This window comes from Bufo gargarizans, chromosome 3 (assembly GCF_014858855.1).
Source record: "Bufo gargarizans isolate SCDJY-AF-19 chromosome 3, ASM1485885v1, whole genome shotgun sequence".
Lineage (NCBI taxonomy): Eukaryota > Metazoa > Chordata > Amphibia > Anura > Bufonidae > Bufo > Bufo gargarizans.
In genome coordinates, this window is record NC_058082.1 from 95,563,991 (window position 1) to 95,586,259 (window position 22,269).

At 44.8% G+C, this 22,269-nt stretch overlaps 1 protein-coding gene across 3 annotated transcripts in view; it reads right to left on the bottom strand.

Annotated features, from left to right (window-relative positions):
- Positions 1–22,269, bottom strand: part of DIP2B (disco interacting protein 2 homolog B) — a 201,394-nt gene that overhangs the window by 83,613 nt on the left and 95,512 nt on the right. Inside the window, exon 2 of one of the 3 annotated variants that reach the window (XM_044287746.1) lies at positions 21,611–21,682. In XM_044287746.1, coding sequence (XP_044143681.1) covers positions 21,611–21,682 — 72 coding nt within the window. Of the gene's footprint in view, positions 1–354; positions 472–21,610; positions 21,683–22,269 lie in introns of those variants that run through there. The other 2 variants (XM_044287748.1, XM_044287747.1) reach the window with 2 other exon arrangements.

Genomic DNA, 22,269 nt, shown 5'->3' on the forward strand with positions numbered 1-22,269 from the left:
AATGGTGAACATGCTGTGATTAAGATCTCCTCAGGTCGAAACGGATTTTATTGGATACCTGTCCATGCGTGTACACGCATCAATAAAGGATTGAAGCCTATACATCCACTAAGAGAGACAAAATATTTTTTCCGTACATACAGTGAAGCTTCTCTAAAAGACTACGTCTTTGAGAAGGTCAACCTCCTTATCCAGGCCAAATTTTCCATGACAGCTCTTCCCAGATACCATAGCCGTATTCTTTGAGAAGACCCTATTCTATGCAATTTTGAATTGGTCTGAAAGACGTTTCGCTATATACTATATTTACCGCTTCCCCTGATATGAACCAGTCTGACTGAGGCAACTAAATACCTGTGAATAACGTGCACTGCAGAAGTTGTTCTCGATAGATATCAGGTATCTGAGACTGACCTCTCTCTGTCTTCTTTACCACCTCTCGGTTCATAATTCTAGGCACGTTCCTCCACAAGAAGTCACTGCAGAAGGCTTGTTTGAGGAAGTGCTCGAAAGTAACTTCACATGACACATGTACTTCCTTCCGCAACACTGAGATTATGAACATACAAAACGCCTCTGTTCTTCACCTCTGCTGTACCGCTCTGTGGTTATGTGCCTTATCTCACGATTTACTCATTTACTATCACTGCAAAGGAAGAGAAACTAACGCAATGCTGCATCACTAATGCAATATATGAAATCTTTAGGGAAGATTCCCTGCCAACGGGAATTCTTCAGAAACTGATGAGATTTTCTTATGTCCCATTTGAAGATAAAAAAACAAAAACAAAATGATATCTTCTAGGAATCCTCAAAAATGTCCAGCTACCAATAACTGATTATTTCCACTAAAGCTGGCCATATGCATGGGGTCAAAGCTGGTGCAGCCGACAGCTACATCTCACAACTTCCCTAAACTAATAGGATCTCTGATAAGCAGTAAGAGAGGAGATAAGGGGCCTGCCAGACATCACTTATCACCCTGGGAAAGAAAAGATTTAAGGTGTTAAAGGGGGATTCCAGTGAGATAAAGTTATCCCCTATCCACAGGACCAGGCATAACTAGGATATGACCATTGGGACCCCCCATCGATCATGAGAAAGGGGCCCTGTACCCCAAAACTGAATGGAGCAGTAGGCTGAACATGCGCATTTCCACTGCATTCAATACAAGCGCTCGTATATTTCCAGGCAGTGATGACTGGAGCTGCGGTGTGCATGCTCAACGAGCAATCTGACAGGACCCCCACTGATCTAATAGTTATCCCCTAGCCTGTGGATAACATAGGACTTTAACCAGAATACTCCTTTAAAAACCAAACTTTACAATCTGAAAAAAGTCAGGATCTGTCCACACAAGTTTAGTTTCCCATAGATTCTGCAAAGTCTACTGAGAAAAACTCTCTAAGTTCAGCCTAAAGCGATCTTCACACCTGCGCTCTAAACATAAACCATGGCAAAGTGCCAGATCTATAACAAAATGGCCAATGCCAGCACCCAACGGACCCCATTAACGTAGGCATCTGATCTGTGTACCGCTGTATGCATAGAGCGGTGTATAGCTGTATGCATTCTTCATAGAATTGAATGGGGCTTGTGTGAAAAATGGAGGGGATCTGGATGAAATGCATTTTACACTGATGGTTGGTGGAAGGCGTAGATTGTTATTCTTCAGGCCATGAAAAACTGATTGCCCCCATGCAGAAAAATCAAACACTAAATACAATTGTAGATAAAACTGATTAAACTTGTGAGCAAAACCATTATTTCCCTGAACAGATCCGGATTCATTTTGTAGCGCTCGTGTGAAATAAGCCTTAAAGGGACTCTGTCACCAGTTTCTAACCCCCCCTTTTAAAACTATTGTTCTCTCCATGGTGCCCTTGTCATTACAAAGCTGTTGTTATAAGATAAATCCGCCGTGTAGTTTTGATAAAAATCGCTTTTATCTAACCTGTCAATCTTCTGGATAAGGTGCCCAGGGCGTTTCTGAAGGTCTGAATCTGCCGCTCTCCGCCGCCGCCGTTGGTGCCCAGCTCCTCCCATGATCCTTTCAGCGCCACCTCGATGTAATGAAATCCGCCTCCGGCTCTCCTCAGTGCCCCCTCCTCCTTTTCAAAGATCCCGCGCGTGCGCACAGGCCTGTGCCTGATGCGCCCGTGCGGACTTTTAGATTCTGCCTCGTTGAGCGAAGCGCGCGTTCGCGCATGTTCGTGCGCGCGTTCGCGCGCATGCGCACTTCGCTCAACGAGGCAGAATCTAAAAGTCCGCACGGGCGCATCAGGCACAGGCCTGTGCGCACGCGCGGGATCTTTGAAAAGGAGGAGGGGGCACTGAGGAGAGCCGGAGGCGGATTTCATTACATCGAGGTGGCGCTGAAAGGATCATGGGAGGAGCTGGGCACCAACGGCGGCGGCGGAGAGCGGCAGATTCAGACCTTCTGGATAAGGTGCCCAGGGCGTTTCTGAAGATTGACAGGTTAGATAAAAGCGATTTTTATCAAAACTACACGGCGGATTTATCTTATAACAACAGCTTTGTAATGACAAGGGCACCATGGAGAGAACAATAGTTTTAAAAGGGGGGGGGGGGTTAGAAACTGGTGACAGAGTCCCTTTAAAAGGGGTAGGCCCTTAATTAACAAAAGGCTGCAAGGCACAACTAAGTCCAAGAGCAAAAAATCACAATACACCTGTTTAAAGCAAGAAGAAAACCAAACTAATCAGAGCCTCTAATAGTCAGAGAAACACGTACCAGTCTAATAGGTGGAGCAGAGGAACACGTACCAGTCTAATAGGTGGAGCAGAGGAACACGTACCAGTCTAATAGGTGGAGCAGAGGAACACGTACCAGTCTAATAGGTGGAGCAGAGGAACACGTACCAGTCTAATAGGTGGAGCAGAGGAACACGTACCAGTCTAATAGGTGGAGCAGAGGAACACGTACCAGTCTAATAGGTGGAGCAGAGGAACACGTACCAGTCTAATAGGTGGAGCAGAGGAACACGTACCAGTCTAATAGGTGGAGCAGAGGAACACGTACCAGTCTAATAGGTGGAGCAGAGGAACACGTACCAGTCTAATAGGTGGAGCAGAGGAACACGTACCAGTCTAATAGGTGGAGCAGAGGAACACGTACCAGTCTAATAGGTGGAGCAGAGGAACATGTACCAGTCTAATAGGTGGAGCAGAGGAACACGTACCAGTCTAATAGGTGGAGCAGAGGAACACGTACCAGTCTAATAGGTGGAGCAGAGGAACACGTACCAGTCTAATAGGTGGAGCAGAGGAACACGTACCAGTCTAATAGGTGGAGCAGAGGAACACGTACCAGTCTAATAGGTGGAGCAGAGGAACATGTACCAGTCTAATAGGTGGAGCAGAGGAACATGTACCAGTCTAATGGCCAGAGGAACATGTACCAGTCTTACAGTACGGGCTCAAAACCGGGTCCGACCGCAGATGATTTGGGTGCCCGATGGTGCTCAGCGGCGTGCCACTTTACATTTCCTTCAGGGGAGATCTGAAATCTGTATATAGTTGACAACACCCCAGGAGCTGAGCCTCTGTGGGGAACAGAACTAACTACCTCAAAGTAGCTTTATTTCATGTTCAACTGAGAAATAAAAAATAAAAAATAATAAACTCCCAAAGATTAGAATACCAATTGTAATTTATTAAATGCATGATTAAAAAAACATACACAAAGGAGAGCTGACTAGAAGACAAGAGCTAATACAGAGAAATAGCGGGGCCTACATCAAGTGAATACACAACCTGAATAGAAGGGGATAAAATACACCCCATCAAATTGATAAGCAAGCTGGATAATACCAATTATAACATATCCAGTTAATAATTAATATCTACTCCAATTTCCTATATACACGTCACTATGGGGAGAAAAAAACTTATCTAATACAGATATCAACTGTAACCTAGTACATTTAGGGCTCATTCAGACGGCCGTATTATGCTGTCTGCAAAAATGTGGAGGAGTTTTTTTGCGGATTAGATGCGGATCCAATCACTTCTATGCGGCCCTTTTCTTCCGTTCTATGGCTCCACAAAACAAATAAAACATGTCCTATACTTGTCAGTGAAAATTAGACGTGGCCCCATTTAAGTCTACGGGTCCGCAAAAATGCTGAACTGTCCACAAAAAAACTGATTCGCATTTTTGTGGACAGCATACAGCCATCTGAATGAGCGCCATAAATATAGTGGATCAATACCCAACAAAACAACCCCACCAGGCAGTACACCCAGTACACGTACCCTGCGACATGGTAATAGAGACTGACACAGCCCCACACGCTGAACACCTTGACGCATGTTTCACCTCTATAGGCTTCGTCAGCCGTCAGACCGTCATGGCCAGGCACCATATCCCGCCCCGTCAGTCAAACAGCAGCTGGACACTTCCTGACCTGCGAGGACAGCCCCTCACAGAAGAAGAACTCTAACTGATTAGAGGAATAGATTCGCTCATCCCTACTCCATACACAGTCTTTGGTCCAATCAGTGCCGACATTAGACCGTGTTTATGGTGGAATGGTTAAGTCCCAGTTGTCAATTTAGTCATACGTTTCTAGGGGGAATAACAGAGGAATGGCACAATTCATAGTTCTAAGAAAAAATTCTCCCGAATTGTTATTTCACGAGGAATAAATTTACCTACTAAAAGAGACAAATCAAGAAAGATGACGATTATAAAGTCAGTGAATTAAAGGTCTAGTAGAGACACCAGCCTTCGTCTTTGTATTCCCTTACACTGAATATATAGATGCACCTTTAAATACCGATCATTAGGGCAGGATACCCATCACGCTGAAGTACAAACATGTAGCTAATCTTCACGTTCTTGCAAAACCAGAAGCATATTCCAAGCTTACACCATCCGTGAAGAATGTGAGCACTGCAGGCAGCTCCCCGGCGTCCTGTTTATACCAATTGCACAAGGACTGAGTGGGACTATAAAACAGATTCCCTGCCTTCTGTCAGCGAGGTGATGACACGCTAACTGATCAGGAGCCGCCCCGCGAGGAGTACAATTAGATCATTATGGAGGAGAAGACCATCTCCAGATGCTCCCAAGTGAGAACGGAAAAAGAGGATGCATCGTTTTATTACAGAAATCACTTCTGAATGGCGAGCGGAAAGGACGGCGCGCAGGGGATGAAATAGCCGATATGTCCTATAGTAAGTCGCTATGAAATATGGGCTGTATTACATGGCACTCTGCACAATGCTGCTAGAAGTCGACAGTCAGTATTCTGCAGGGACTCCTCAAATCTCCTCCCAGTTATAATGGGCTTTGGACGAACCAACACCAGAGTGACACGGAAATCGATGTCTGATAGACAATATTGTTCTTATAGCATCACATTCATACCAAATCCATGTAGTAAATGGCAGCCCTGTGTGCAAAGAGATACAGCATCACTTTGGAACTTTGCATGGCATGCAAGCTGTACCATCGCTGGTTCCATAGGTATAAGGCCTTATGCACACGGCCGTGCCCGTATTGCGGCCCGCAAACTGCGGGTACCGGGGCCGCTTGCTCACCGTATTACGGATGAGGACCCATTCACTTGAACGGGTCTGCAATCCGGAAGGTGTGGTGCGGAACAGAGGCACGGAACCCCACGGAAGCAATACGGAGTGCTTCCATGGGGTTTCTGTCCCTACCTCCGCACAGCCAAAAAAAATAGAACATGTTCTATTTTTTTACGGTGCGGACGGATCATCTGGATCTGTCATGGCAGATCGGACGCGGACCAAAAATACAGTTGTGTGAATGATGCTTTAGGGTACTTTCACACTAGCGTTATTCTTTTCCGGCATTGAGTTCCGTCCTCGGGGCTCAATACCGGAAAAGAACTGATCAGTTTTATCCTAATGCATTCTGAATGGAGTGCGATCCGTTCAGGATGCATCAGGACGTCTTCAGTTCAGTCTTTTCAGGACGGAGATAATACCACAGCATGTTGCAGTTTTATCTCCATCCAAAATTCCGGAACACCAGCTGGAATGCCGGATCTGGCATTTTTTCCCATTGAAATGAATTAATGCCTGATCCGGCAAAATGGGTCCGGCATTGTGACCACAGAACAGAAGAAAGGAGCAATAAAATAAATCAGTTACAAAATTACAGCGACCTTCATGTGTGATTATTTTAAATGATGTTGATGCAAATTGGAAAGCCCCTTTAAGGCCTTCACAGATGCCATGCGGTCACACACTGGATCCCATAGTGGGGAAAAAAAAAAGTAAAAAAAAAAAAAAAAAAGAGAGAGAGAGAGAGAGTACATTTAAAGGGGTTCTGCAGTTTGTTTAAACTGATGATCTATCCTCTGGATAGATCATCAGTATCTGACTGGCGGGGGTCTGACACCCGGGACCCCCGCCGATCAGCTGTTTGAGAAGGCAGCGTCGCTCCGGCAGTGTCGCGGCCTTCTCACTGTTTACCGCTGGCCCAGTGACGTCACGACTAGTATCACTGGCCTGGGCGCGGCTAAGCGCCATTCACTTGAATGCTAGTGGCTCCACTATACACAAATAGGGAGAGACTTGTCCATCAAGCCGCACTGGGATTGAAACTAACTGCAAATAGTGAGGAATTATAAAACTTTGCGGATTATCACAAGCCATGTGCACAGCAGTTGGTCTGAATTCGGCGTTTGTACACTCTCTGGATGCAGTTGCACCATTTAATGTCACTTTTATAATCCTATTCTAAATCTTGGTATTTATGTATTAAGGGATTATCCACAACATACGGACTGACCCTGAAATGAACCTCTGCATCAGGAATCAAATTAGTTCAGGAGTCTGATGAAGTACGTGACCACAAGAAGTGATGAAAAGACCAAGGATTCAAGTGCAATTAAAAAGTACAGGTATATAGAGATGGTGTCAGTAATGAAACAACCCTGAGGCTGGCACAGAGATACACAGTTCTGAATTTAGGTGTCCACAAATGTGGCCCGGCCATGGGATCCGCATGCAGATTACCTCTACTTGCCAGGCTGATCCTGTAGCCATTTGAAATAATATTAAGTACAGGCAAAGTACAGGCACAGCCCAGCAATCAAGAGGATAGGTAATCAATATAGGAAACTGGACAAGCCCTTTGACACAACTTCCTGATTCCAACTCTGAGTCATCTAAAATGCTAGAGTGCATGCCCTAGTCATCTTCTGCCTGGACTACTGCAACATCCTCCCATGTAGCACTCCCTTGCACCCCTCCAAGATATCCTTAAAGGGGTTCTGTACTTTGTTTAAACTGATGATCTATCCTCTGGATAGATCATCAGCATCTGATCGGCGGGGGTCTGACGCCCGGGGCCCCCGCCGATCAGCTTTTTGAGAAGGCAGCGGGGCTCCAGGAGCGCTGCGGCCTTCTCACCGTTTACTGCTGGCCGAGTGACGCAACAACCTGTATCAAATGGCCTGGGTGGGGCTAAGCTCCATGCAAGGGAACGGAGCTTAGCCGTGCCCAGGCCAGGGATACTAGTCGTGACGTCACTGGGCCTGCGGTAAACAGTGAGAAGGCCACGGCGCTCCTGGAGACCTGCTGCACTCTCAAAAAGCTGATCGGCGGGGGTCCCGGGTGTCGGACCCCCTGCGATCAGATGCTGATGATCTATTGCAGAACCCCTTTAAGTCTCCTGCCCGGTTAATTCATCTCTTCACTCGTTTCTCTTCTGCCAATCCCTTCACTGGCTCCCAATTACACAGCAAATTCAGTTCAAGATACTAAGGACAACATATAAGGCTTTCAACAACCTGTCCCCTCCTTATACTTCTGGCCTACTCTACCAATACATCTCCACATGTAATCTCTGATCCTCACAAGACCTCATTTTTTACTTTCATCTTGTCTGTTCCTCACACAATCATCTACAAGATTTCTCATGTCCACCTCACATACCCTGGAACTCACTATCCCTGCATATCATCCAATCCTTCTAAACCAACCAAAAACCCTACCTCTTCAGGAAAGCCTACCACCTGCAATAAGCGTGCTGCCACCACACAGCCAGAGGAGCAATTTCTACCCTCACCTCCTTTGTAATTTGTAAGCCCTCGTAGGAAGGATCCTCTCGCCCTCTGAACCAGACTGTTACTAAATTCATGCTCGTTGGACTTGTGCTGTTTTATATTATGTATGTATGTATGCCCACTTTTTAGATGTACATTGCTAGCCGGCATAAGAAATAAATCACTCCCATCTAGTTATACCTACGGTGGAGAAAGGGGTTACAGAAGCGATAAACCTGGAAATGAATATTTAAAGGGAGATAATTTTGCCCACACCTCTATTCACTTTGACACATTTTCTGCATGATCCTGTCTTGTAGAAATCCTGTAGAGAACAAGTGGTTAATTTCCCGCTGCTCTCTTCCATCTTTTTGATCCATTCCCTTTTTTGTTCAGCAATCTTTGTATCCTATTGCAGACAGGGCAGAGGGGGAGGCTCCTGCTGCAGCCAGCTGACTTACAGCCAGGAGGACATGGCTGAGCTCCTAGTTTTTTATGCATTTCTTAGCATTATTTGTGGTATAAATTGTAACAGGATCAAAGTTTGAATTAACTATAGCTCCCTCTCAGATTTAAGAAATATAAAGTAAGAACTGTGGCTCAGAGGTTAGCTCTGGTGTCTTAAAGGGGACCTCCACCAATCAACTGTTTGAGAAGGCAGCAGTGCTCGCAATAGTGTCACAGTAGGGCTGAAACGATTATTTGAATTAATTGATTAACTCAACAAAAAAATCCTCGATGCAAATTTTTTGCATAGATTATTCGTTTGTGCCATGTGACCATGTAATAGCTTGCCATTACTCACGCTCCGTGGTCACTCGCCTGCCCGCACATTGCTGCACTGGATCCTGACGTGCACACATCATCATGACGCAGTGCAGGTAAGCGCGTACTATGACCTGATGCTGTGCTACTTCAGGTCCCAGTGCAGCGCATGAAGGAGAGGATAGAAGATCAGCAGCAACCCTACAGAAAAGGTAAGTATTTTAGTTCTGGGCACTGATGTCTAGGAGGGGAAGGGGGGAAGCTGGTGGCATTAGAGGGTAAACTGGTGGCACTGCAGGAGGAACTAATTGCATTGGAGGGGGAACAACTGATGGCGGGGGAAGGGGGGGGGGGAGGGGGGGGGTTGGGAGACTGATGGCAAGGTGGCTGATTAGTTTTTATAGAAAACTAGCAGAAGGACCCGGTATATTTCATTTAATGTTTGTGTGTGTCGACAGTATCCCCCATAACAGACGTCGGGACAGACATGTGCCGGCATGTTACCTCCACAGTATTCTTTCCCAGATAATAAGTGATATGTGTACCAAGTTTAGTAGACATTGATCGATGTGTTTTTGAGTTGCAGAACAATATGTGTGTAGCAAAAACAGTTGGAGCATACAAACTCCATGCAGCTGCTGTGTAGAGGCAGTATGACGACCCCCCCCCCCTCCGTTTAATCGGTAGAATACTTTATTACTAAAATAATCGAATAGCTGCAGCCCTACGCCACGGACTTCTCCAGCTTTGCTTCGACCAGGCATGCTCAACCTGCGGCCCTCCAGCTGTGGTAAAACTACAACTCCCACAATGCCCTGCTGTAGGCCGATAGCTGTAGGCTGTTCGGGCATGCTGGGAGTTGTAGTTTTGCAACAGCTGGAGGGTCGCAGGTTGAGCATGCCTGGCTTAGACCATGTGAAATCACGTTCTTTGGTCACATGACCTAGGTGCAACTCAGCCCCATTGAACTAAATGGGGCTGAGCTGCAATACCAAGCACAGTCACTGTACAATGTATGGCGTTGTGCTTGGTGACTACTGTAAGTGCCTGTGCCTTCTCAAGCAGCTGATCAGCGTGGGTCCCGGGTGTCGGAAAACCTCAGTAAACTCAAAACCAACCAAGGAAAACATCTGCATGGAGTTTGTATTTCCTCCCACGAGTTTGCATTGGTTTCCTCCTGGTACTCTGGTTACCTCCCAAAAGATAAACACATACTCATGAAGAATTAAGAAAGTGAGCTCTAGTAGGGACACAAAGTGATGATTATGTCTGTAAAGCAGTGCAGAATATGTTGGCACTGTGTAAGGGTAGGTTCACACATGCAGCAACGAACTCCGATAGTCTGTTCCAGCAGAAGAAAAGACTACCAGAGTTTACCATATCCGCCATAGCTGACTTTTGGACTGACAAAAGCTGGCATTTATGGTGGAAAGGCGCCAGGTCAGATTTTAGTCAATGGGGATCCAGCAGTGCACGGCAGTATCCAGCTATGACGGATACAGTAAACGCCGGTAGTCTGCTCCTCTGTCGGAACAGACTACTGGAGCTCATTGCTGCTTATGTGAACCTAAACTGAGTATAATAAATACCTGGAATATGAGGGACAATGGGGAGACTTATCAAGACTGGTGTTTGCAATGGCATGAGATGCTCCATAAATATTAGGAGGCACACTCCTCCTAATAACTTTGTCACATCTCGGCAGGTCAGTACGCCACTATCTGAAATCTCCGTCAGCTGTCCACGTCTAGCAAAAAAGTGTTAAGCGTGGTGGAGAATGCCAAAAGGTCCTAATGTTTTTTTCAAAATGGGGCTTGTGCAAAAACCTGTTATTTTTTGGCATCAAAATTTAAGCTCACCAGTGACTTTGGTCATAAGGAACATTCACTAAGGCCCCATTCACACGTCCGCAATTCTGTTCTGCATTTTGCGGAATGGAATTGCGGATCCATTCATTTCTATAGGGCAGCACGATGTGCGGCCCGGATCCAGAAATGTGGACTTGCACTTCCGGGTCCGCATTTCCGTTCCCGAAAAAAATAGAACATGTCCTATTCTTGACCGCAATTGTGGACAAGAATAGGCATATTCTATTAGTGCCAGCAATGTGCACGGATGTATGAACGGACCCTAACTAGTATCTGAGAGTGTATAAAGGATACAACTATATAGTTAGTACCACGGCACTCGGCAGTTTATATTAAAGGGGTTCTCCCATGACTAATGTAAGAAATGAAAACCAGACATCATACAGTACATGACAATCTCTTTGTAACAAAGCTAGACAGCCCTGTCCCTCACATCCAGAGATCTCCCCATTCATTGCTTTCAGATTCAGTATTCAGATCCAAGAAGAATATCTTTTGTTGGACAACCCCTTTAAGCAGAGAGTTTTATTGATGTGTGTATACAGACCAATAAAACTCTGCTTAATACAAACTGACGACTGCCGTGGTACTAACTATATGATAGTGTGAACATTCACCTACCACGGGTGTCACAGCTCTGAATGGAGTGCTATATACAGCGCTATATAAAGTATCCAACCAACTACATTGTGTGGGCCATTTCAGTATGAGTAAGAGAACACATTATATGGTCAAAATGCCATGGTGGCGACTCTCACTGCACATGCTCATCCTACACCAAGGAAAACTACAGGAGGACATCACCACAAAAAAAACAGGTAACCGCAAATACATGACATGGGATATTATAGGGGCGATATCAGAAGTTCTGTTCATCTGGGTTGTTTGCATTTATCAGTTTATTTTACAATTACAGGATAGTGAGGCATGCATGCCATTTTGGGAATACCCCTACCCCTTTAAACTGTATGGACTCCAGACTGAAAAATGTTACCTACACTGACACACTGCAGGCGACCCTCAGGACATCGAGACGACGACCGCTCACAAAGGACTGCGTAGACTGGAGACAGTGAAGGAAACTATCTCCTGTTAGGATTGTGACTCTACAGAATTGCAACTAAACATGGTTCTGTTCACTGACCGTAAGCAGCGAGCTTGAAAAGGGTAAGAAATTTATACAAAGTACAATAAAAAGGTAAAAAAAATTCCACCATAAAATAAAAGGATATTCCCGTGTCAAAATTTGTACAACATTGACATGATACAACATAAATGTATGACAGCACAGGTCGCACCACGGAGAAGTGGCTGAGCATGTGAGGCGCTCTCCAGTAAAGGGGCTATCCAAGACACCCCCCCCCCCCCCCATAGGAGTTCAGTATGCAAATTAGCTCTTTCCAGAAATAAAAAAGAAAGCTGTGCCTCTGCTGCCACCAGTTGGAAGGCAGTTATCCTACAAGTCAATGTATGCACCCTTTACACAGACCTTTAGACAAAACTTAGGATTACAGCTAAGCCAGTACCCCATCTGCAGACAGCTGTGACTGCCCCTTATCAATGTCTTGAGATTTGTTTAAGGGTACGACCACATAGCATGGTTATGCTGCGCTTAGGGAAAGCAGGCGGCCACATGTATAATAATGCATTTAGGGTGCGTTTTTTTTGTCTGCAATCATTTATGGACTATTGTTTGAACTGTTGCGATTGCTTTGCAGTTATTTAAGATAGGTATGATCAAATGCAATGTACACCTTAAACTTTTATAGATCTGCTAATACCATTGTCACAAATGTGTGTAAAAGTCAACCTGTAGTTCAGGTGCTCCATAAAAGAGACTTCAAACTAAGGTGCAGACAAAGCACAGTTAGTTGAAAGTGAGAATTAGAGACTGCATTTTAGAGTCACTAAAAGGCGCATTCCACTTTGAATCCGGAAGGGAGAAGAAAAAGTGTGGAGGACGGGTGTGGTGCTCACTGTAATGGACACAAAGACTTATTATTATCCTTTATTGCTTCTTTATCATGCTGCGCACGTACAGTGTGGCCACTAGGTGGCAGAATAAGAATGGCATTGTCTCACAGCAGCAGCATTTCTTAGAATTGATAAAGAACCGTAACCCAGAATGCACTCGCTGTAGCCCAGGTCTGCGAGGGAGGAAGGGCAGGCTGGTATACATGTATATAGCAGCATGTAAACCCCACCTAGACGTACTACAACCAAGTGGTGCCTTAAGGTCATGTTTACAGACACTGGCTTGGAAACCGCTGTAGAAAAGAGCTCAAATGAATATTTTTGTACAATAAAAGTAATACAATTAACCCTTTTTCCCAGCAGACGTCACGTAAGAGAGTTCCTCACAATGACAGATAGGAAATGGATCAAAACGAACCCAGTTTCAGAATCTGTATCAGAATGATGGCGGTGACGTACTGCATCATTCACAGCAGACCTGAATTTCTACGTGAAAAGGCTTTGTGAACGAGGCCCAGGCGACAACCACGATCAATGACACCCTATGATGCTGCGGTGAAGACCAGGCCTGACACAAATCAGTGGCTAGAAGTAATCTGCAGCGCTGGAGGGAAGTGCTGAACCCTGGTGTGACGCTACATGGCGGGAGGATTTCATGGACGGTGACAATGCGTATATACTCGCACTGCACATCTCATTCATCCTTTAACCCTTTATTTTATGCGCTCCATGATAGCAGACCAAGAGACGGAAAACCACAGATCACTGCATAAGTACCCGATGCTCCTAGCATTAATCAATGCAGGGATGCTCAACCTGCGGCCCTCCATCTGTTGCAAAACTACAACTCCCAGCATGCCCAGACAGCCTATAGCCATCAGCCTACAGCAGGGCATGGTGGGAGTTGTAGTTTTATAACTGCTGGAGGGCCGCAGGTTGAGCATCCCTGAATTAATGTATGCAGCCAGCGGCCATGAGGAGGGCTCGGTTGGCCCCCCACCAAGTAATCTCGCTGAAGGGTCTATGGCCAGTCCACCCTTGAATATACATATTTTTTTCTAATCTTCTTTTATCTTCAGTTTTTATTCAATTCTTTGTATATGATTATGGGGACGGCTATCTTGCCTGCTCCGCTCCTAACAGCATTCAGAGATATGCCTTACAGCAGCTAAATGGACCACAGAAACCTGTAGACTGGAGAGGACACATTGAGTTGTATATGAAAAGGTTGTGGGCATGCTCTGTGCAGGGTGCTGGAGGAAGTGTGCTCTGACCATCACGGTGATCGGTGGAGCTTCTGTTAGCGGTCATTGTAATCCTACCTGTGATGATAATCAGATGACTGCTGAGTAGTGATCTCTATAGAATAGGAAGGATAAGCTTATTAAGAGGCTCAATGGTCAAACTGCTAAATGTCAGAATTATTCTTAATACAGATAATAAAAAATTTAATCACCAAAATTTTATAAAACATAAACACGGTTTAACAGTCGTTTTAGAATGACACACTCCCTAGAAGTGTTCTGCAGTTTACTCTCGTTTCGCTTCCTACAACTACATTTCATGGTAAGGAACACTAAAATAACAGGATTCCTTTAAGTTTTGCCATTATCACTTCAATAGAACTGCTCAGGATAGGGATGACCGAACTTGTGTTTTCAAGTCCGGCGTACAAGGTTCAGGTTATCTAACAATTCCGTAATGGATTCTGCTATCATGGACCATAACTTATGATGCGTGGTAGCGGAATCCATAACAGAACATAACCCGAACCTTGTATGCCAAACTTGAAAACACAAGTTCGGTCATCCTTACTCAGGATCCAAAGAGCAAGAGGTGTGCAAGCTACTAGCATCCAGCTAACCAAACACTACTCGCTGAAAGCACATGGCACTTTTCACGAGCACTCGGCATCCACGTATAAAGAGAATATCAGTGGCAGTGTTGTTACTGAGGAAATACAGGAAAAAAATAAAAAAGAAGAAATTCCAACATATTTTTTAGCAAGATATAATTGAACATTGCCATGAGAATTGTCTTTATATACAGGTGAAACTCAAAAAACTGAATATCGTGCAAAGTTTGTTTATTTCAGTAATGCAACTTAAAAGGAGTTCCATTAATGCAACTTAAAATTAGAATATTGGGAAAAGGTTCAATATTGTAGGCTCAAAGTGTCACACCCATACCCCCTGAGCAAAGGGGACCTGAGATTGTGACTTTGGGGTTTCATAAGCTGTAAGCCATAATCATCCAAATTATAACAGATAAAGGCTTGGAATATCTCGCTTTGCATGTAATGAGTCTCTCTCATATATTAGTTTCAAATTTTAAGTTGCATAAGGGTACTTTCACACTAGCGTTTTCCTTTTCCGGCATAGAGTTCCGTCACAGGGGCTCAATACCGGAAAATAACTGATCCGTTTTATCCTAATGCATTCTGAATGGAGAGTAATCCGTTCAGTTTGCATCAGGATGTCTTCAGTTCAGTCGTTTTGACTGATCAGACAAAAGAGAAAACCGCAGCATGCTACGGTTTTCTCTCCAGCGAAAAAAAACTGAAGACTTGCCTGAACGCCAGATCCGGCATTTTTTCCCATAGGAATGTATTAGCGCCGGATCCGGCATTCAGAATATCCGTTGTTCCGGCATGCGCAGATTGGAAAACATGAGAAAAAATGTACAAGACGGATCCGTCGGTCCACATGACAAGCGAAGAGACGGATCCGTCCTTGCAATGCATTTCAGTCAGCGGCAGATCGGCGGATCCAGCGGCCAGTTCAGACAACGGAACTGCCCGCCGGATCACACTGCCGCAAGTGTGAAAGTAGTCTTACTGAAATAAATGAACTTTTCACATTATTCTAATTTTTCGAGTTTTACCTGCACATATGAGGATCCTAATTGTTCACAGAAAATGTATCTTCTGCATTATTCTGGAGAGATGTCGTCAGGCCAGTCATGATTATAGACCATGAATGTCAAACTCATGGCCCTCCAGATGTTGCAAAACTACAACTCCCATCATTCCCTGATAGCTGTAGTATGCCCAGGCATGATGGGAGTTGTAGTTTTGCAACAGCTGGAGGGCCACGAGTTTGACATCCCTGTTATAGACCAATAATGTCGCTACCTTGGGAATCCAAAAAGGCAAAATGCTCATAGATATGCCCCAGACCCTTCATTCTAGCACACGGCCTTCAAAACAGTAGTGACAGGTAGGAAACACCTTATGAAAGCCCCTCTGTACCAGCACCAAGGTTTCTGTCCCCGCTGTATCTGGTCCCTGGTGGACCAGAAGTGATGACGTCCCGTCTGTGGTCGCACCACCGTTACAGGCACTCACTTGCCCCAGTAGCCATTCAATGGCTGCAGCAGTCACGTTCCCACAAACAGTCTAGTGCCACCCCAGGTGAAATAAAGCACAACACAGTTTAATGCACAGACTTGAAGTCCTCCAGGACAAGAGATACTCATTCTAGTAACTCTACACTCGTTTTTGAAACATCAGCAATGTTGGTGGGATTGAAAGGTTCAAGTTGGGATATTTCTCTGATCTCTACTTTTAGGCCTCATGCACACGAACGTATTTTTTAACGTCCCGCAAAACGTGGTTCCGTTGTACCGTGATCCGTGCCCGTTTTTTCTTCCGTGGGTCTGCCGTGATTTTTGGAGGATCCACGGACATGAAAGATGAAAAAAAAATGTAAGTCAAGTTTGCCATTGAAATGATAGGAAAAAACGGACACGGATCACGGACACGGATGACAATCTTGTGTGCATCCGTGATTTTCACGGACCCATTGACTTGAATGGGCCCGTGAACCGTTGGCCGTGAAAAAAATAGGACAGGTTCTATTTTTTTCACGGCCTCGAAACACGGGTCACGGGCGCGGTGTAAAAACGGTGCACAAGCAGAGTTTTCTACGGCCCCATTGAAAGTCAATGGAGCCACAGAAAAAAACGGAAAACGGCACAACGGCCACGGGTGCACACAACGGTCGTGTGCATGAGGCCTTAGTGTGGGAGTATGGCTGTCAATCACAGCTGCCCTCCCACAGGTAATCACATGGGCACAAGCTGTAAGTATGTGTCACAGTGCCAGAACTGGTTTATTCTTTAAAAAAAAGAACACTTCAAAAGGACTACACAATCTAACGACTAGAATAGATCATAAAGAGAAGAAAAACTAATGCAACGTACCGAAGAGCTTTCTACTGGAAGTCAAACGTGAGAGCTGGAGTCTAGTTTTGGTAAATGTTCCCCCCGTGCACTCACACCTCGTAATGTATTCTTTGTAGAAATATGGTCTTTGAAAGCAGATCGCCATGACTACACCTACAGGCACTCTAGTATTTTTTCCCACGGGGTACATATTTGAGTAGTCACATACGCATCCCTTTGGGAAATGTGGTTTTCCAGGATATTTTTCAAGTCTTAAAGATACTGGTAGGAGGACACAGCTCATCATGGCTGCTATAGTTCTCTTGCTGCCAGCTGGGACCAGAAGATCTGGTGGCACGTACCTCTGGCATTTCTTTGTTATAGAAGCGATAATGCTGGATGTAAAAAAGAAGTATTGGGCAGATTCAGTACAGGCAGCATGCTAGAGGAAATCACTAATGGGCACCACCTACCTATGTAGAGGCTGGAGAGAGGAGCTAAAGTATAAAGTGCTAGTAAGACCTGCAATACTGGATCTATTCAGATATCCAGTTACATTCAAGACTTGAGTGCCAAGAAAACAGTTTTTGATGCTAAGACGTTAATGGAAGGAAATGTATTCCAACAAATGCTATTTTTAAGGCACAAAAATAGCTTTCCCACCATATGCTGAATAGCTGAAGGGAAGCAGCAAGTACGATTCCAAATACCTGTACATTTATAGAGTTCCTTTAACTGAGCAGTAAAGAAAAACAAGGAAATGAAGGCCTGTGTGAACAGTGGAGGATACAAAGGATTTTGTTCCACTTCAGCCTCATTCATGCACCCGTGTCTGTGACGCCATCCATGACAAGATGTTCAGTGGTTTATCTGGGAAGATGTCCATGAAGGATCCATGTTTGGTCCATGCGTCCATTTTTTATGCCCCCCGTTTTTGTCACCTGTATTCCATGTACACTTCTCAGCTGGAACATCTCCAACCAATGGTCTGTTAAAACCATGGAGCAAACCCAAATGACAGCCACGTGGCGTCTACGGTTTTCAAGGAACCACGGACTATTATGTGAATGAGGGATCTGTAATCATGGACAAAATTAGGGCATGCTTCTGAGGTTTCACCACTGACCCACAGTCCGTGGAAAACCACTGATGTGTGAATACACACATTAAAGTCAATGGATGCATGAGTGGTCCATGGAGACCACTGACAGCACATGTCCATGCTTCACTGAAGTGCGCGTTTTAAGACCTCTTTCACACAATGTCGAACAGCAGAGTGGTCCTGTAAAGCTCGATACATACGTGCGACTTACATATTCCCAGAATTTGGATACATCGCATTTAAAATAGGCCCTATGCAAACCTTTTATTAAACTCTTTTACCTTTTCATAGATTACAATCTGATCAGCACAGTACTAGGAATAGCACAGCAGCCCCATTGGCATTTTCCCTAAAAATGCACCACTCCCAACTATGGAAGGGTTGCAATTCTATGCACTGCCCCTGATGAGGGGCATTGGGGCGTGGCAGGGCATGGTGGCAAAGTACCTCACTGATCAGACCATGTCATCAATGTCTCTAGAGCAAACTGAAAGAGCGAGAGAGAAGCGCAGATAGGTAGGGTAATAGATCAGACAGGGTATGCTCACCTTTTGGCATTGTGCTAGAAGCACGACACCCTGAAGAACAGAATAAGCACCACAGGCTGCCCTGCTGGAGAATCGGTGCCTAGCCAGGACGCCCGTAAGGATCCACTGTAGAGAAGCAGGAGAACCCAGACGCACCGTTCGTATTGGTGGAAGGACTGCAGTATAGATTTATTATTCATTTGTTGGTAAAATTACGCATTTCAGGGCTGGACAGGCCCCTTCCTCAGATCAAACCAATATACCATATATGGGTATATTAATTTGATCTGAGGAAGGGTCCTGTCCAGTCCCGAAACGAGTAATAGAAAAATAAACTATACTCGCCTATACGGCAGTCCTTCCGTCGAAATGAACAGCCGGTCTGGGTTCTCCTGCTTCTCTGCAGTGGATCAATGCAATACACAATACAAAAGATTTTCAAAGGGTAAATAGCCTGTATTGTGTGTATCTCTCCGCACGAGCACTCCCATATACAAACTATAACTGTGGCATGGCCACATCTTTACATCCATGGCCAGTTTAATTTGATCCCGAATCCCACTGCTGCTGTCAATGATCATTGATGCTGTGCTGAACAAACAAGTAATGTTTCATAATATACTAAGAAATCCCTACAGCAGGCATATGATACCGTACAGCGTGACCAATAAGCATTCTGTCCCAGGATAGACCACCTGTGTAGTTTATGTGCAGAATAGAAGATGTGTTACTTAAAATCTAAAACATTACCAGAAGCATGACTGCAGTTAAAGAGTTAACAACGTCAGTACAGTATCTGTACTCTTGTGTGCTGGCTGTACTCCAAGGGTTATTAGAATGAAAAAGATGAACTATGGAAGGGAAGGGCTACTCCAAAACTAAAAATACTTTTAGTAGCAATTTGTTCAACTGCTATGTGAACAACTTTTTTAGACCAAGGGATCTATGGGCACCAAACTAAGGAGTGCCCCAGGAGTGCCGAGTTCAAGGGTGGGTCAGATGCATCTTCCCTGCAACATCAAGAATGTCATATAAGGTACAGAGGTTGCAGATGGACCCTAGAGCCTGAGAGGGCTCAAAAGCCATTCTGTCATGTAAAGGGAAATATAGGTTTATTATCCCTGTGCAGTGACATCACTGTGTTTATTACCCCTGTGGTGACATCACTATTTATTACCCCTGTGGTGACATCACTATTTATTATCCCTTTGTTGTGACATCACTATTTATTATCCCTTTGTTGTGACATCACTATTTATTATCCCTTTGTTGTGACATCACTTTATTATCCCTGTGCTGTGACATCAATGTGCTCATTATCCCTGTGCTGTGACATCACTATTTATTATCCCTTTGTTGTGACATCACTATTTATTATCCCTTTGTTGTGACATCACTTTATTACCCCTGTGCAGTACCTTCACTATTTATTACCCCTATGCTGTGACATCACTATTTTTTATCCCTGTGCTGTGACATCACTATTTATTACCCCTGTGCAGTGACATCACTGTGCTTATTACCCCTGTGCAGTGACATCACTGTGCTTATTACCCCTGTACTGTGACATCACTATTTATTACCCCTATGCTGTGACATCACGGTGTTTATTATTTTTGTGGTGTGATATAATCGTGCTACTGTGAGAATTATTTCTGTGTAGTGACCTCACTGTTTCCATTTAAAAAGACACTGTTAGGTGATTTCTGCTGTCGTAACTGAGAGAATGATAGAAATAAAAAGGAATTTCTGCCTAAAATGCAGAGTAAATCCTGACAGGTCTCTGCTAGTTTCCCACTAGCGTTTGTCTGGCATGCTGCTCCAGCAAGGGATCCGGCACTGCCGGAAGCTACCGGTCACCCAACGGTATTTGTCCAGCCGCTCCTTGGCATATTAGCCGGGTTGCACCCGGATCGCCGCCGGTCCCCATTATAGTGAATAGGGTTAGACGGCAATGCCGGAATGCAGAGAGACCGGCAGACCGTTCCCTGCCTGAACAACCTGCCGGCTCTCTTTACTGAGGTCCTGATTATCCCACCCACACAGGATGCCTGACATATCAATCAGCTTGTGTACACAGATAGAGCAATCAGGCTCCTCACTATCTTTCCTGGGAGTCCTGTGAAGATGGGGTCCCTGTTAAGCATCTTGCACTGCAACAAGGACTTCTTGTTAAGTTTCTTTGCGGCTCAACATAACGGATTCCGTACTACGAGCCTTGCTAAGGGCCCTCATACACATTAGACTGCTGTCTGCTGGACTTACAGACCATCTAATTTGTATGGGGAGCTTGTATCCCTCCCATGACAGATGAGGTCGAGGAGAGAAGGAATGGGGGCGTTAGATTCTAACGTCCGACCCCTCTGTTCCCCTGGCAGAGAATCTGCCCCCCACTGAAAACACATACATGCTTAACAGAGTGTGTATGGAGGAATCGGGACAGTCTGCCGTCAGCTGAACAAGCCTTCATCCGATAGCTGTTAAAGGTGATCGAAGCTATTGCCGGCCGTTTGTAAGTCTCTGTTCGGCCCCATTAATTATAATGGGGACTGGTGGAGACTCGGCCGCAACTCTGCACATTTTCCAGGATGCAGTTAGATCTCTGCTGGTCCCTATTACAGTTAATCGGGTCGAACGGAGACTTACAACCTCTCGGCAATGCCGGAATGCAGAGAGATCCTGCCGGAACAGCCGGCTGGATCTCAAGGGCTAGTGTGAAACTAGCTTAACCATTTTTCTCCCTCGTCACTTCCAGCATCGTGCTCCGATCCTGCACGGCTGACATCATCTTCCTGATGCAACCAATCACCACTGAGATCAGTGACTGGCTGCAGCAGTGACCTATGTGCACGGAATGTGAATGCTGCAGTCAGAAAGACAAACAGCGGTGGGGAGGACCATAGCTCTGCATAGGAAACAGCAGTAAAGCGGCGCGATATCACTTCTTTTGTTATTTTATCACATTTACAGGGGCTGCACGAGTTATTATTTAATTGACAATCCCTTTAAGGAACAGTAAAAGGAGAGTAAAATATAGGACAGGTATACAGTGAGGCTCTTGTGTCACTACCCAGTCAGTGGTTCAGGTGAAATATTTTATTAATAGTCAGCAGTGAATTAACTGATCGGTGTGTATTAGACTGAAAATGAATGATAACCTTACCTTGGGTTTGAGGGATATAAGGACCCAGGACTTTTGCCCTTTTCTTTTCATAGCCCTTCTGCGTAATATCTCCTGCAAACCAAAGCACAGAAGGTAGGTAAATGAGATATCAATGTAAAATACCCATCAACCACACAGGGAAAAAAACAAGCACAACTATAGAATACAAATAAGAGATTACCATAGCAGACGTATCACCACATCCAAATCAATGTAAATGTAACCCCCTAGGACTAGAATAGGAAAGGCGGACTGACCAAGTGTTTAAATAGTCTAATAAAAATGCACAAGCGCTTTAGGGCGTCATTCCCACTCACGCACATGGTGAAGCATGCACAGCATTTATTATAGGCACTTTTAAGTACTTGCTAATCTGTTACACTGAACTAATACTTGTCATTGTATGCATTCCTATTCACCTGGAACCACATCCATCATGCCTCACTACTGATGAACGACACCAAAAATAATGGCAAGTGTAGGAATATGTCCACATGAGACATACATCGCTACACAATAAAAATCTGCTGATCTGTTACAGATATTGCTTCAGATTTCCAATTGATTTTACTACTGATAAAGGACAGGTGGGATCTACCAGGGCATGGTGGCAGTCCACTGAGGAGACCAAGTCATCCCATGGATTTCATTGCTGATCA